General features: G+C 33.8%; 1 protein-coding gene across 2 annotated transcripts; it reads right to left on the bottom strand.

Annotated features, from left to right (window-relative positions):
* Window positions 1–1,442: 1,442 nt before the first annotated feature.
* On the bottom strand, window positions 1,443–17,498 carry LOC107442250 (uncharacterized). 2 transcript variants are annotated; one of them, XM_016055765.5, is made up of 3 exons: window positions 17,264–17,425; window positions 13,382–13,423; window positions 1,443–5,946 (listed from the first exon to the last, which is right to left on the bottom strand). In XM_016055765.5, exons 1-3 carry the CDS (start codon window positions 17,325–17,327, stop codon window positions 1,682–1,684), a joined length of 4,371 nt encoding a protein of 1,456 aa, XP_015911251.3. In that variant the 5' UTR covers window positions 17,328–17,425; the 3' UTR covers window positions 1,443–1,681. The 2 variants fall into 2 exon arrangements, with proteins under 2 accessions (XP_015911251.3, XP_015911252.3); XM_016055766.5 differs by lacking the exon at window positions 13,382–13,423 and having other exon boundaries at window positions 17,264–17,498.
* Between the last annotated feature and the right edge of the window lie 218 nt (window positions 17,499–17,716).

Below are 17,716 nucleotides of genomic sequence, written 5' to 3'. Positions count from 1 at the left end.
TACATTTGAGATTTTCTTGGCTCCTTACGCCTTGTTCTTCTGTCTTACCTGTTGTCAATTTGTCATCGACTGTATTGGTTCTTTGACCTATATTAACTTGGGACCTCCGTTTACCTGTGACCTTTTAATGTTTTCTTATGTTCACTTCAGGTACACGTTTTTTTTTTAATGGTTCACTTTATGTTTTACTGTTCCTGAATACATCAACAGTTTATACTTTGTGTCCTTTATATCCTGTCACAATGTTAATGATCGCTTTGGTTTAGCGACCCAACTAACTCTGTAATATTACTCGTATTAATCCTATGTACTGCCTGCACATGATGCATTGTATGTCATACTGTACTTTCATGCGATGTGTTGTAAAATTTTTCATTTGTGTCTTTGGATCACTATAAGGGAAGCCCCGTCGGCTTCGGCACTATAAGGCGGGACTCTCGGAGCATTTTAATTATTTTACTGCTGTTGCCATCAGACTCTGTAATGTTTACATAATGTTACTCTGTAATGTTACTTTTTGTATTTTATGTACTTTTCTGTTTTTCTTGATTTTAATAAGCATTTACCCGTATGCCCTAAATTGGGGCAGGTCGGGGTAAATATTTCATAAATATCTCAGGACACTGATAAGCTTAATTTAAAAGGACTCAAGAATAGAACCGTCTGCAAGAGACACTCAAATCGGTAAATATAGCAGATCTTTCGTCTTAAGCCTTCATGTTAGATCAGCTATTTTTAAGCGAAGAGTTGCATCTATCGGACGCATTGAGATGCGATTATCGCAATGTGTTGGATAGACGTGATCACCTATAAGAAGTTTACTGTACTCAGCATTAGGGGGCGTACACGAGCTCTAGAGTTGCGGATGCCATTTTCCTTTTAAAATAAAATTCTAATTTTTACAGAAAAATAAATTATTTTTGTTAGGCCTACTAAAATCAAAAAGGTGCTCAAAAACTTAGTATAAGTGCATATCACTTCAAAGTAGTAGCATCAAATGACCAAGGTACGGCATATAGAGATCCAAGGTACAACACCAATTTTCCTGATTTTTTTTAATGTTTTTTGAAGTGCATGATAGAACACGAAAGATTAATCGAAAAACATATTAGGTATATTCGATGAAATATCAAATTTATTTAAATCATGACTAAGTTGCTTGAATCAAAGAGAAAAGTTCAAATTGGTGCAATGCACAACACTCTCCCCTTTATAAAGAAAAAAGACAACACTGATTTTAAAATTTAGCATGTCTTCATAAGGAAATAAATATATACACGCAATAAAGCAACTATTAAATATGTACAACTCTTACAAAATAAAATGATTTATGATTTACAGTTATAACATTACCAAATCAAAAAACAAATGCAGTTGTTTCGTGTAAATTGCATAAAAGCGATGAAGCTGCTCATAAATAGTTTTGAAAATATAAGCTTAAATAAAATCAGAAAATATTCAAATTCTTTAATAATGATTCCAGGCTAAAAAGACAATCTATTCAAGTTTCATTTGTATTATAAACAAAATCTATAATTTAAAATATAGCATTTATATTGCAATTATAGAATTATAGTTCTTCTTCTACTTGATTAATTTAATTGATAAAAATTTGATAATAGGCAAATAAGATGTAATGTCTCAAATAAGAATATTTTCATTTTTCACACGTTCGATTAACTCAGGCTTTCTTATCATCAGCAATAGGAGGAGTTTTTTCTTTCAATCCTTCATTTCCACTTCCTTTCAAAATGTCATCTTTCTTTTCTAGAGCACCATCATCTTTACTACCATCTTTCTTCAATATTTTGCCTTTCTTTCCTAAATCATCCGTAGCACCCTCTGAATTACTGGAATCACCATCGGCTCCCAGCAATTTCTCGTGTTTCTTCAACGTAGAATCAAGATCACTGCCACCAGCTCCATCTAACCCATCTCCATCCCCACCTAAAACATCTCCCTTTTCTCCAACTCCACCTAAATCACCTCCTTTAGCTCTACTTAACCCAACTCCATCCCTACCTAAAACGCCTTCTTTTCCTCCAGCTCCTCCTAAACCAACTTCTTTTCCTCCAACTCCACCTAAACCATCTCCTTTAGCTCCACCTAACCCAACTCCATCCCCACCTAAAGCGCCTTCTTTTCCTCCAGCTACACCTAAATCATCTCCTTTAGCTCCACCTAACCCAACTCCATCCCCACCTAAAACATCTCCTTTTCCTCCAACTCCACCTAAATCATCTCCTTTAGCTCCACCTAACCCAACTCCATCCCCACCTAAAGCGCCTTCTTTTCCTCCAGCTACACCCAAATCACCTCCCTTTCCTCCAACACCTAAATCACCTCCTTTTCCTCCAACTCCACTTAAATCAGCCCCTTTATCTCCACCTAACGCCACTCCATCTCCACCTAAAACGCCTCCCTTTTCTCCAGCTCCACCTACATCACCTCCTTTTTCTCCAACTCCACCTAAATCTACTCCTTTAGCTCCACTACCACCAGCTCCTCCTAAACCACCTTCTTTTCCTCCAATTCCACCTAAACCATCTCCTTTAGCTCCGCCTAACCCAACTCCATCCCCACCTAAAGCATCTCCTTTTCCTCCAACTCCACCTAAACCATCTCCTTTAGCTCCCCCTAACCCAACTCCATCCCCACCTAAAGCGCCTTCTTTTCCTCCAGCTACACCCAAATCACCTCCCTTTCCTCCAACACCTAAATCACCTCCTTTTCCTTCAACTCCACTTAAATCATCCCCTTTATCTCCACCTAACGCCACTCCATCTCCACCTAAAACGCCTCCCTTTTCTCCAGCTCCACCTACATCACCTCCTTTTCCTCCAACTCCACCTAAATCTACTCCTTTAGCTCCACTACCACCAGCTCCTCCTAAACCACCTTTTTTTCCTCCAATTCCACCTAAACCATCTCCACTACCACCAGCCCCACCTAAACCCTTCATCTTTTCATCCTTTTTTAACACGTTATCAGTATTTCCTAAACCGTCTTTATTTCCTTCAACTCCTTTTAACTTTTCACCTTCCTTTCCCAAACCACCATCTGAACTTTTTGAATCTCCCCCTTCACCTGAACTGCCAGCTTTCTCACCTCCAATATTTAACTTTTTCTCTTTCCCCAAAGCACCATCAGCTCCACCTAATACACCGTCTTTGCTTTCACCATCCTTTAGAATTTTTTCTTTCTTTCCTAAGTCACCACCAGCTCCAGCTAAATCATCATCTTTTCCACCTGGGCTACCTAACTTATCATTCTTTTTTTCTAATGCCCCACCAGGAGAATTATCTTTTCCATTCGTATCTTTTAATTTTTCGTCCTTTTTTCCTACAGCATCCTTATCACCTGCAATACCTGGTACTTTGTCCTTTCCAGAAGCATCATTAGTTCCTCCTAATCCACTATCTTTACCATCATCTTTCTTCAGAATTTTGTCTTTTGCTCCTAATCCACCATCCTTGTCATTCAAAATTTTATCCTTTTGTCCTAGTCCACCATCCTTGTCACTCAACACTCCATCTTTTTTTTCCGATCCCCCATTTTTGTCACTCAACTTCCCATCTTTTTTATCTGATCCCCCATCCTTCTCACTCAATACTTCATCTTTTTTTCCTAATCCACCAGTCTTGTCGCTCAACAATTTATCTTTTTTTTTCGATCCACCATCCTTGTCACTCAACACTCCATCTTTTTTTTCCGATCCCCCATCTTTGTCACTCAACTTTCCATCTTTTTTATCCGATCCCCCATCCTTATCACTCAATACTTCATCTTTTTTTCCTAATCCACCAGTCTTGTCGCTCAACAATTTATCTTTTTTTTCCGTTCCCCCATCTTTGTCACTCAGCTTTCCATCCTTTTTTCCTAATCCACTATCTTTGTCATTCAACGTTTTATCCTTTTGTCCCAATACCCCATCCTCGTCATTCAATATTCCATCTTTTTTTTCTGATCCCCCATCCTTGTCACTCAATACTTCATCTTTTTTTCCTAATCCATCAGTCTTGTCGCTCAACAATTTATCTTTTTTTTTCGATCCCCCATCTTTGTCACTCAGCTTTCCATCCTTTTTTACTAATCCACTATCCTTGTCATTCAACGTTTTATCCTTTTGTCCCAATACCCCATCCTTGTCATTCAAAATTCCATCTTTTTTTTCTGATCCCCCATCCTTGTCACTCAATACTTCATCTTTTTTTCCTAATCCATCAGTCTTGTTGCTCAACAATTTATCTTTTTTTTCAGATCCCCCATCTTTGTCACTCAGCTTTCCATCCTTTTTTCCTAATCCACTATCCTTGTCATTCAACGTTTTATCCTTTTCTCCCAATACCCCATCCTTGTCACTCAACAGTCCATCTTTTTTTTCTGATCCCCCATCCTCGTCACTCAACACTTCACCTTTATTTCCTAATCCACCATTCTTGTCGCTTAACAATTTATCTTTTTTTCCCAATCCACCATCTTTGTCATTCAACACTTCATCCTTTTTTCCTAATGCACCATCTTTATCACTCAACTTTTTGTCTTTTTTTTCTAAAGCAGAATCAGAGTCACCTTTTTTACCCCCAACATTATCCAACAACTTTTTGTCTTTCTCTGAGTCACCATTACCTCCTCCTAATTCCCCCTCTTTTCCTTCCTTTGCCTTCCCAATTTCTGCTTTCTTTTTTAAGCTTTCATCAGTTCCACCTAAACCATCATCTTTACCATCCTTCTTTCCTAAGATACTATCAGTAGCACCATCTTTCCCCCCTGCTCCATTTAAAGTTTCGTCCTTCTTTTTTAAAACTCCCCCACTTTCCCCTAATCCACCATCTTTCCCGTTTGCAGTTTTTGACGTTTTGCCTTTCTTACTTATAGAATCACCAGTTCCTCCCAAGCCATCTTTTTTACCTCCTCCTTTTAGAATACCTTCTTTTTTTCCAGGAGCTCCACCATCTGTTTCCTTCAAACCGATGTCTTTATCTCCAGTATTTTCCTGCGTTTCATCTTTCTTTTCTGAACCACCACTAGCGCCACTTATAACACCGTCTTTTCCAGAAACATCTTTCAACAAGTCATCTTTTTTTCCCGAATCATCTCCCTCTTTGTCTTTACCATCAGCATCTTTTGTTTTTTCTTCCTTCTTACCTAAAGCACTGTTTTGTCCACCATCTTTATCTCCTCCACCAACTGCGCCATTCTTTCCATTTGCATCTCCTAACAATTCATCTTTCTTTTCTAAGTTATCACCAACTCCTTGGTTGCCGCCTACATTTCCAGCTTTATCATTATCCTTCTTCCCCAAAATTCCATCAGCTCCGCTTAAATCACCATCTTTACCACCTGCATCGCTCACCTTTTGTTTTTCTAAGCCAGTATCAACTCCCTCAAGTCCACCGCTTTCTTCCCCAGCGCCATTTAACTTATCGTCTTTTTTACCCAAAGCACTACTATCACCTGTGCCTCCCAGTATTTCATCGTTTCTTATAAGCCCATCATTTCCCCCTGAACCACTACTTCCCTCTCCAGAGTCTTTTTCTATTCCTTCAGTTTCCTCTGGAGCGTCACCACTTCTTTCTGGTTTATGACTCCTTTCATGATGTCTTGATCTATGATTTCTATACGGATGTCTTGCAGGACTATGCGCACCTTCTTCTGGTTCATGATCGCCTTCATTATATTCATGTTCGTATCTCTCGGGTGCTTGGCTTTCTCTATCATGAGCATGTCTTGGAATACCATCTTCCCTGGAATGGTCTCTATGTCCATGGCCTCGATGTCTTCCTCCATGTTTCCCATGCCTTTCGCTGCCATTCTGTCCTTCATGATTTCCAGATAGACTTCTTAAAACTGAATCGTCTTCTCCACCACCTTCTGAGTCATATTCTTCAGACGAGTCTTCATAAGAGTTATCACCGCTGCTATCATAATCAGAAGATTCATAACCTGGAAAATAAGGAAATTAAAATTTTAACTATACATTTTAAAATTTACGGTAACAAAAATGCAGGTTAAGGTATATAAGTTACAGATTAGATATAGGTTGTATGCAGGTCTCTATTTTAGCAAATAAACTAAACTCTGTGGCTCAACAGCTCATAGAGTACCCAGGGCTACTGTGCCGTCTCATTTTTCTTGACCTTGGGCTCTGTGGAGCAGATGTTCCAGTTAGGTGGTCAACCGAACACTGAACCCCCAGTGTTTAGTCCCCAAGTAGCTTGGTACTCATTTTATGGACCAACTGAAGGGATGAAAGGCTGAGTCAACCTTGCTCGGCCCTAAGATCGAACCGAGGATCAGTGACACGAGAGCGCGAAGAGCTACTACTCAACCACTGGGTGTCATTTTAGTAAATAGAGATATTTAAATTGTGAGACGGATCTTGATCAGTTGTCCTTCAACAGTCGTCAAATAATTATTTACATATTCCGGCTGTAAAAGGGAACAATGCATTTCCCCCATTAACTCTTGTTGCTATTGGCAACCAATTGATCAATGAGTGCATAATGTGAATGGATGGATATTTTTTTAAATTTCGCCAGTTTAGACATATCTATACGTATTGGATTAACAAATCTAGAAATGTATATTTGTTTTTAAATTAAAACTTCTCATTAAATTAGAGAAAAATTCTTCTATCATACGGCTTATTAAAAGCGATTCAAACATCATTTACAAACTTTGCACAATTTATAAACCATTGATTTTAAAACATTTATAACCTAAAAAGTGACTGGCGTGGTCCGGCTATCCGATTAAGGTTTTTGTAGGCTGATTTGGTGGTCGCTTTATTAATTTTGGCTAGGATGATCGACTACTTGTTGACACTATATCTCTGCCCATAGGCGCAAAATTGTGATTGTGCCTTTTTTGATCATGGCTTGGTTTGGAGCACTGTGTCGGAAAGTCTAGTCACTGTGTGGTGGCTCAGGGGAGCATTCGCTTTCCAATGAGGTGACTTGGGTTCGAATCCCAGCAATAGCTGGTCGATACGTATTCCGCATCCAGCTTGCACCGATGACAGTGCTGACGTAAAAATACCTTCGAAGGTAGACGGATCATGGGTTAGAGTCCCCTTGCAGTCAGGCTTACCGTGAGAGGTTTTCGTGGTTTTCCTCTCCATGCAACGCGAATGCGGGTTAGTTCCATCAAAAAGTCCTCCACGAAGGCAAATTTCTTTCAATACTTGATCCAGGAGTTCTATTGTTTTCTGGGTTGGGTTCAAAATTACAAGGCTACAGAGTTGAACATTAGTAGTCGTAAACCCGAAATTGGGTCTGCTGTTTAACGACGGTTATAAAATTAAAAAAAATCACTGGGTTCCCGTGAGCTCTATCACTGTGTTGGTTATCACTTGCTCCTGAAAGGCTCTATGATGGGAGTTTTGAAATCTTACCTCAAAAATGTCTACTATGTTCTATTTTATTCTCCATCAAACATTTAATTTTCAAAGTAGGAAAGAAAACAATAGCAAAAAAGTTATTTGCTCGAAAAATACAGGGGAACAAAATTTAGTGTTCATTTACATGATAATTTTAGAAGTTTACATTATTGTTCATTGATATTGCATCCAAATTATGCAAGGTCATGAATACTTCCTCTTCTTTAATTCGGATTTAGGGATTTTAATTCTAAAATAAGTTTTGCTCCAGAAGCTACAAATTTTTTTAAACGACATTTTAATGTAATTCTTGTCGAATTGTACAAGTTTAAAAGCGTTATATATAGCAGAAAGCCGCGTAAATGTTGCGCGAAACTGAAGCGAGTTAGGGCACCGAATCAGGATTAAAAATGCACTGGGAAACAATCCCCAGAAATGTCATCCTAGGCAGCTAGAGACGCTTCCTTATTACGAACTGTTCTTCTGAACAGGTCATAGTAGGAAAACGCCCCTAGAGGCGAATGACTACATTGCCGGTCTGGGGGTCCTATGCAATTTTAATCCTAATGATCTCCCTAACTCCCTTAGAACTTTGTAACAACATTTATGTGACCCCCTGTTATATATAGAATTTTTAAGCTTGTACATTTCCACAAAAAGTAGACAAAAATGTTATTTAAAAAAACTGTTGCTTAGAGAGAGTTGCATATTTGAAATAGGCCACGATACGAAAGTATCTAAGATCTATAAAAAAAATTCCTTGTAACAGAAATTTTTTTTCTCCAGAACGTAATTGTTTTTTCCCTAGGATCATTTTTAAATAAAAAATAACGATAATACTTATATAACTCAAAGTGTTATTATTTATAACAAAAAGCAGATCAAGGGACTTTATTGAAAACAAATTACAGCAATGATTTATATACGTTGAGAAAAATTTAAAATTTAATTTAATTTTCAAAGGGTTTTCAAATTAATTAGAAAAATTCTTTTGAAATATGTCAATTAAACGACCTTGCCAATTTCGAATTTTTTCAGTGAGATTTTACGACTGGTATTCATTAAGTTTTATTCACGGTTTTCTTACATTAGCGTGAAAAACCGGAAAACCCAAACATCTTATTGAAATAGAATAGAAACGAGCCATTAAATTGTTGGATCACGCTATTGATTCAAAACGTTTTCTTAATATCGGTATTAAATTTTATTTCCATGTTTTTGACTCCAACAGAATTTATCACAAAACTAAGCAAATTGTAAATAGTATTTTTATTTTGAACGATTTTATGGAATAAGAAACAATTTAAAAAAATATTTATTTAGTCGCATGCATTATACATTTTAATATTTGTAACAGTACCAAACAAAATACTGCCTAATACTGTTTCAGTATTTACGTTTATTATCTATCAGTTCTTGTGAAAGCCTAACCAAAATAATACTGTTATTTTTTTTCTGCCATCAGTGCCTTTTCAAAATTCCGTAAACTGCATTTTTTCCCCTTCTATTGCACACCTATTTCTTTTATTTAAATGAAATTTTTTGAAATATTAGGCTAAAAAACACGTTTCAAAATATAGCTATATATCTTGAGACTATAATTAAGTTTTTAAATAAATACAAAGAAAATAATAAAAAAAAAACTTGTTTAGAGGCAAAATTTTCAGCAATTTTCCAAAATGAAATCAGCGATAGTCGATATGTACCAGGGGTGGGCAAGCTCCTTGATAATCGAGCCATTATTCAAAATTTGAAATTTTTATTATTACGTATTAATATTAATTACGTATTTAAAAGGTATGCAAAAAAGGTATTAAATTTTTTTCTTACAGAAATTATATTTATTGAAAACATATAAATAAAAGTACAAAATATCTGTATTGAATTTAAATATTAAAAATTAAACACATTTATTTTACTTCTCTTGATAATTGCTTAAAATTTGGTGAATAATTGGTGACAGCACTTCTCAGTAATTCTTTGAGTTGCTGGTTAGTTAAGACTATTCGGTGTTTGGATTTCACGAATTTTAAAGTGAAATAAAATGATTAACATAAATACGTTGTTCCGAATATTGAAATAATTCGACCAGCAGCCTTTTTTTAATTCAAGATACTTCGATTCTGGTACAAATTTCAAAATTCGGTACATACGGAACGATAATAATTTTTTAAAAATATAATAGAACAAAAATGAAAAGGGAACTCTGGTACATTTATCGAGAGCCACAAATATTCCTTCAAAGAGCCGCATGTGACTCGCGAGCCGCAGGTTGGCCACCCCTGATATATACCATCTCCTTTCCCATAAAGTAGTGACGTCATTTTCGACCAATAGCGTGAACCGGCCACTTTTGATTCGTGAATAGAAGGCTACACAAAAACCTGCGCTAATAACTTGGCAACTGCTGCACCAAATAAACAGACAGCGTTATTTTCCCGTAGTTTCTTGGAACAGTTTTGCACTTTTTTAATTTTTTATTTTCGGCAGGAAGCTAAACTTTTTTTTTGTTAGATTAAAATTTTTCTATCTTTCCAAGAATGTATTGTGAAAAAACTATTTTCTCCAATTTTTTAAATGGCTCCAATTTTATTATGACAAAACTAAATTCCTCATTTGAAAAAGTGAAATATTAACAAAGATAAAATAATGAAATTTTAATCTAACAAAAAAAAAAAGTTTAGCTTCCTGCCGAAAATAAAAAATTAAAAAAGTGCAAAACTGTTCCAAGAAACTACGGGAAAATAACGCTGTCTGTTTATTTGGTGCAGCAGTTGCCAAGTTATTAGCGCAGGTTTTTGTGTAGCCTTCTATTAAATAGATAAATAAAAAGTCTATAACTACGAGTGTAAAATGTGCTCTCTGGTATTGTTTTTTTTTTTGTTTTTGTTTTTTTTGTTTCTTGTTAAAAAGAAAATTGTTTCGCTTTTTGTTAAAAAGAAAATTGTTTCGCTGAAATGGCTGAGTGTGAAAATTAAGGATATTTTTTCTTATTTTTGCTCAATGATGTAATGATGTAAGAAATTTCAATGATGCTATGATGTAATAAATTGGAGTAATTTGATAGAAATTCTATCAATAAGGGCAAATCATTAAAGGCTAAAAAATAACTATTTATGAGAAAAAAACGCCTCTACAAAATCTAATGATAGCGTCGCAGGATCAAATGAAATCGTTGATACTGTGAAAGTTTTATGCTTCAAATGCTTGCACCAGGCAATCAGATATTCCATAAAAACAGAATGGTCCATAAAATTAGATATTTTAGCCAGAAAATCACACGGTAGGATCTAGTTCTCTCACAATTCCACATATTTTTGGTTGAAATTAATTTAAGTCGTAAAGGTATCGTTTTACTATAAAATCGTTTTGTAGTATTTCTAATTTTAGCGCATTTACCTGTAATGTTTATTTTTTCTTATCCTACTCCTCTATTATTACGTTTTTGATTTCGATTGCTTCCTAAATTAAAAGTTCAAAATTAAAAGACTTGTTTCTTTATTAAAAAACAGTTCTGTGATATTACCTCCAGGGCCGGATTAACCTAGAGGCAAACTAGGCACGTGCCTAGGGCCTACGAATTCAGGGGCCTACGAAAAACTTGGGAGAAAAAAATTTGTTGACAAAAATAATTTAGCTTTAAAAACAACAAGCGTATTTTGCACAAAATTATGAAGATACAAATAAAAATGTAATATTTTTCGGTAATAAATTATTTTGCAGAATCTTCTGATCTAATATATTACTTTTTTTGCGATTTTTGGATTCAACGAAATCTTGTATTATGCTGTCGAATTCCAAACTACGCAAAATGTCGCAAATTTTAGCATATATTTTGAAAAGAGGGGAGGAGTGGGGGAAGGAGGGGCTATGCCTAGGGCCTACGAAAGGTATAATCCGGCTCTGATTACCTCACCGTAATTTGCTACGTTTTAAAATGTACTTATTTAAATCGGTGTTTATATTTGTTAACAGTTTTTATAATTATTGCTTTCGGTGCACATTACATTAATATAGTATTATAAATTACAGTTAAAGAGATTCGTTAAATGACTAAAAAATTCGATCAGCTTTACGTACAATGTGAAGTATGCAAAAATATATCAACCTGTTTGGTAAACGAAAATATTAAATTATGGTTGAGCATTCACAAAATTTGTAACAATATACTTATACTTTTAAATGTTATTTTAAAAGACTACTGCTAAGAAAAACTATTTATGTTCACTAATAGATATTAATAGAATTACCATGGAAATATTTAGATTTGAGAAGTTGAGGCATAAGCGTGAGCAAACAGAATTCTTTTTAGTACATATATTTTAAGTGAATAATTTCAACCTAGGTAGAAAACAACACGAAACAACAATTATCGCGGCTGACGAGTGGTAGCTAACAGTGTGTGGGGGTGGGGGCAGCCCCTTTATTTAAATAATAAAATGAAAACTGCGTTTTTTAAGAAGACTATAAAAAAGAAATTCAATTTTGACACATTCAAAACGAAAAATATAAAAAGCATTTATGAAAAACTTACGAGGAATTTTCGGTGTTTATACAAGTTTATTGGTGTAGATTATGAAGTTATTATTTTTGGTGTGACATTATTGAGTGAAAAAATATGAAACTTCGATCAGACATTTTTAGTTGCTTCATGCTAAATTTGAAGTCTGTTTTTTCTTTTTCTCCATGTCCTCCATTTTCTTCTGTTTTTTCTTTTCCCATGTAGTTTAGATTAGAAAAAATTATTAACAATAGAATCATGATTTTTTAATGTCAAAAGGTAAACTACCTGTCTTCCTTTATTTAAGTTGAATTTTAATTAAAGTTTTTTAACGGTTTTCTGCTTTTTCAATGTAAGCGAACTAGTGGCAGTTACATTTTTTTTTGCAGCCACATAAATGAAGATAAAAAGGGACACTTCCCCCTTTTTTGAAATTTTCTACTAATTTTGGAGTCATTAAACTTAATTTTTAAACTTTTTTCAAACGAAACTAAGATGTATAATTCCAAATGGATAACAAAAAATACATATTTTTCACGTTCTTTGGATAAGATAACATGGACCGATACTCTTTGTTAAAAAAAATCAAAATTATCGTCCATTTTAATAGTATGTTAAAAAAAATATAGTTAAAGTATAAGATTCAAACTGGAACAACGGTAAATTTTAAGGATTTTCAATTTAGAAATTTTAAATTCTCAATGAATATCAATCCATTACAATATCTTGATTTTTGGCTTTTTCATCAGGAAGATGTGATGAGTGTGCGTAACGAACTTAAGATCGCGAATAAATCTTAAAAAAATATAGTTCAGCAAATTGGCGAATGTAAGCGTGCAAGGATAAAGGCTCCTAGTTTATAAAAATATTAAGTTATTCTGCCAAAATTAGAGTGATTAATAAGGTGATTTTCAAAGAAAAATAACTTTTAGCTCCCAGTTGCTTTTAAACAAGACGAAGTACTCAAATTCACTAATTTAATAAACACTTAACTTGCTCTTCAATTATTATATTTCTTTCGCAAAAGAAACAAAAATGACAAAAATTCAATCTTTTATTTTTGCAACTGGATTGTGAATTTTTTTTTTAATTTCATGATTACATTTCATTGATAACATGACTTTTTGTTTATTCTTATATCGCCGATTCTATCGAAAACATACAGAATTTGAATTGATTTGATTGTAATTATCTTAATAGTAATTTAAATAATTATAATTTAATTAATTATAAAATAAATAATTATAATAAAAATAATTATAATATAAATAATGATAATATAAATAATTATAATATAAATAATTATAATACAAATAATGATAATATAAATAATTATAATATAAATAATTATAATAAAAATAATTATAATATAAATAATTATAATACACGCTAATTAATACTTATAATAATTTGGAGTAAGCAGTAGGAAAGCTGAATATTAGTTCAAAGGGAATGGGAATAGAGGAATTAAAAAAAAAAAAAAAAAGGAGTTAACTTACTTAGTAGTATAACTGTTATACAATCTTTTTCTTTGCCTTGAACTAAAAAATAAATAAATATAAAAACTGTTTTTCCAATTTGTGAACTTGATTGGCTTTGTTAAAAATTAGAACTAAAATTTCTACATGTAAACAAGTCATACCCATTTTTACAGAATAATTTATAATGATTTTCATGGAAAATTTATTTTTAGAATCTTAGCTTTTGTATGGTTATTTTCTTTCAAAATAGGAGCGATTCCCGCTTAGATTTGGCTTTATACTTCGTTTTCTAGCTTAAGAACATAGAATGTCGATAAAATTTATGAATACAATTTGTACCGATTTATTTTATGGTATTACCAAACAATTTTTGAGTGCCAGACTTTTAAAAAAAAATACCAATTCAACCTTAACTATCAATTATAACCCAACCTTAAGGCCCAAATGTGTTTCTCAATCTCCGCACTTAATTTATATTTTTAGAATCCTTTTAAAAATTAAGGTAAAAGGCATATATATAGAAGAAGTTTCACACAAGAAGTTTCTACTTCTCAAATCAATATTTTTTGTTTTATAACCGTCGTCGAACAGCCGGCCCAATTTTGGGTCTACGACGACTAACGTTCAACTCCATAGCCTTATAATTTTGAACCCAATCCAGAAGACAAGGGAACTCCTGGATCAAGTATTGGGAGAAATGCCTTCGTGGAGGACTTTTTGATGGAGCTAACTCGCATTTGCATTACATGGAGAGGAAAACCATGAAAAGCTCCTACGGTTAGCTTGACGGCCAGGGGACTATAACCCATGATCTGTCTACCACTGAAGATATTTTACGTCAGTCTGTGGTCGGTGCTAGCCGGGTGCGGAATTCGAATCGACCAGCCATCAGAGGAATTCGAACCCACTTCACCTCATTAGAAGTCGAAGGCTCTCTACCCTGAGCCTCCATGGCTCTCAAATCAATATTCAAGCGAGGAAGGAAAAAAAAAACGCTATCGAATTTTAATTTGACAAAGGCACAACGCAAACAGGTTGGAGTTTCTTAACTATTTTGGTTTGATGTTTAAATTTGCCCCATAAGTAAGGAGATCCCCGATGCCAGGAAAGAGGTTCAATCGGTTCTATTACGTGCTATTGTGTATTTATGAGGAAGGCATAGTCTTTCTAAGCTAAGAACTTCTGCCGCCACAAAGTCTGAGGCCGTCTGGTGCTATGGAAACAAGAATGGCACATTTTAGAGAGGGTGGCTTCACTCTAGGACTAACACAATAGACAGAAGAAAAAGATTCCCTTTCACCCGCCGACTCGAGCCGAAACCACTCCAAAACAGCGACCCCGCACCCCTACTTGAAATAGTCATACCTCGTTACCATAGTCACCGCCACATGTTCAGACGGATGTCTGAAGGAGTTCTTATTTTAGCCAAACTATAAACCTCTTCGTTTGCTTCAGAACCGGTTTTTGTTATATTTAGAGCAAAGAAGTGGCTGTTATGAAGAAAATATTAACGTTTTGGCTTTAGGCTCGGTTAACAGTTAACTTAGCTTCGTCATAAAATGAAAATTTGATTAATTGTCCATTGGAATAAAGAAAGGGGGAATTGCTGAACATCATAATTTTGTTTGATTGCGGGTTGAAATCTTAAAGTGTTTCTAATGATTGTACTAAAACTCCTCTTTGTTTTAGCCCGTAACCAAATACAAATTTGTTGTTCTGTACAACCGCCTTCCTCAATTGCGATTTGTCAAATTTCGGTAGCGTTTTTTTAACTCCTGGGAAAAATATTACTTTGAGATTTAACTAAATGTCTACACTTTTTAGTCTTCATTATTAGGAAGGCTTTCTTTTCAGTTCAAAAGAATTTATTGCTTTCTCCCCAAAAAAAAACACTGATATCGAAAGAGTTAAGAATTTTTGTGTTAGGCACGATATTGAAAAATATAAATAAATAAATCTATATGTAGTTGAGGCGACCTGTGACTAATTTAAATTAGCAAGACGCCAATTTGAACTTCAAAAAAGTCCATCTACATATTTAGTATCTACTCAATGTTATGATCTTTAGTTAGAATAGAAAAGTTGTGTTCTAGCATTTTTTTTTGCATTCTGCTCTAGATTATTTAGTTCTAGCATTTGCCGGACCTCTTCAGACGCATACTTTAAATAATGACCGAAAATACGGTTTTTAAGCAGAATGGATAGTAATAAGAAAGTAAGTTCAAAACCGCGATAAAATACTTATTTAATTTAACTTAATTTACCTTATTTTTATTGTTTGTAATTATTTCAAAGAATTATACATTTTAATTTTTAGCATTTGTTTGCATATTGTAGCATATTTTTATAGTGTACTTATTCGCCTTTTGGTAACGAAACAAATTCCACTAGAGTCAAATAATTTATATGCCATAAAGGGCACAAACGTTACTTTAATTAAATTTACCTTTAAAAAAAAAAACTGAAAATTTAAATTTTCAGTTAGTATCCAATGGCCAGTAGATTCTAATGTCTTAGCGACTTTTTTCTCATACCTAATGGATGGTGACTGATATGGACAGGTTCTTTTATTTAAATAGCAACTTTTTGCAAACTATTTGTTTATTTATTTTTTTGCTTGAACTAAATAATAGTTTAAAGAAATTCATATTAGAAATAATCTACGGCTGTAAAAAAATTAATTCAACAATAAAAATAATATAAATGTTTGACAAAATTTAGCTAAACATACTGACTTCAAAGAAGATTATGTAAAAATATTTGGGGTGGCAAAATACATTTACAGGCCTGACTACTACTACGCTTTCTGCAAATTATTTTATGGAGTGGTAAATATTTGAGAACTTTTGGTAATGTTGCCAATATTTTAAAAACCTCACTACGAAAGAGCTTGGATCAAAGTGGTGTTGCATATGAACTTTGAAATTCTTTATAAGCAGTGGTGTGGGAAATAAGTTTAAATGAATTAAAAATAACACATTAAAACAAAAACATAGCAACCACTAGTATAAATTTTCACAAAAAGCGTAGAAAGTTGGCGGCCCTGCATTTAATGTACAAAGTTGGCAACTTAGAAATTTGTGAATGGTGAAAGAACTCTCCTTCCACATGAATCTTTCCACCACAAAGTGATGGATTCTGAAGAACCTAAATTTTGAATGGCGACATTTAATGAAAATTTTAATGAAAATTCTGTTTCTATAGATGTACTTTTATAATTATACGAGGTTTGTTTTTTTTTTAAAAAAAAGAGATGGAAAAAGTGACCGGTTGTTTATTTAGTTTAGGTCGTAAATTTTTTTTGTTGCTGCCTTGCCACGTAGCGAGTGGCTATTTTCGATTTTCAAATCAACTTTCTTAAGATTTTTTCATTGTAATTAAAAACCTAAACCAACGACGGTAGATCCAATTGAATCTATGAGTCTGAAAATCAGTCATCTCCACTTTTTTACAAAATTGAGATTCTTATATTTTTAAGTTTAGCTGACGTAGATACATAGCTATAGGTATAAAAATTTCACGTCCACTTACTTGGTATAGAAAATTTTGCGCAGTAAAAAAAGCTCTCTACAAATCAAGCTAATACTTAACTATTCAGTTTGTTGTCTCTTCTGTAAAGAAGTCTTTTTTTTTTTGGAGATGACCGGTTTTCTAACTCATTGATTCAATAATATTTTTGCTTATACACTAATTACATATTTGAATTTATAAAAGCTTGAGCAAACAGGAAAAAAAATCCTAAAGTACTTTCTTATTCACCAAATGCTGTTCGCTAATATTGGACACTAGGTCTGTGGAAGTAAATATGTTTAAAAACTTAGAGAGCAAATGTTTAAAATATATAATTCTTCATTAAAAAAAAAAAAATCATAAATTAAGGCAAAATAGCTTTTTTCTTACTCAATGGATAGGAGGTGGACTGCAAAACCAAGATTGCAAATCCAATGCAGAAAATGAGGTTCATTGCAAGCCTCCCGAAATGTGGAACTATTTTTCTGATGTCTACTTGACACTCTTACTGACAATGTAATGTGATGGTTTTCTAAAGATGCTCAACTCAAAAATAAATTAAGAAATATAAGCACAAAAATTGCTTCGCATCTTGAACGACCAGCTATTTTTCTTTTGTGTAACCACCTGCCCTTGCCAATTATAAGACAAAATATTGAAACCTTAGATTATGCGAAAAACAAAAACTCTTGTACCAACAATGAACTAAGTCTTAAACTAATTGGATATTCCGAGTATTTTTCAAAATGATTTTTATTTAAAAAACAGTGGCAACAAAATACTGTTTGTGCAGGTGCTTCTGCCGTATTGTTTATCTTTAGAATAATTTCTTAATTAAATACG

Source organism: Parasteatoda tepidariorum, chromosome 1 (genome assembly GCF_982258835.1).
Source record: "Parasteatoda tepidariorum strain Cologne lab strain chromosome 1, Ptep-v5.0, whole genome shotgun sequence".
Classification (NCBI taxonomy): Eukaryota; Metazoa; Arthropoda; class Arachnida; order Araneae; family Theridiidae; genus Parasteatoda; species Parasteatoda tepidariorum.
Note: the sequence above shows the minus strand (reverse complement) of the source record. Positions and strands in the feature narration are given on the sequence as shown.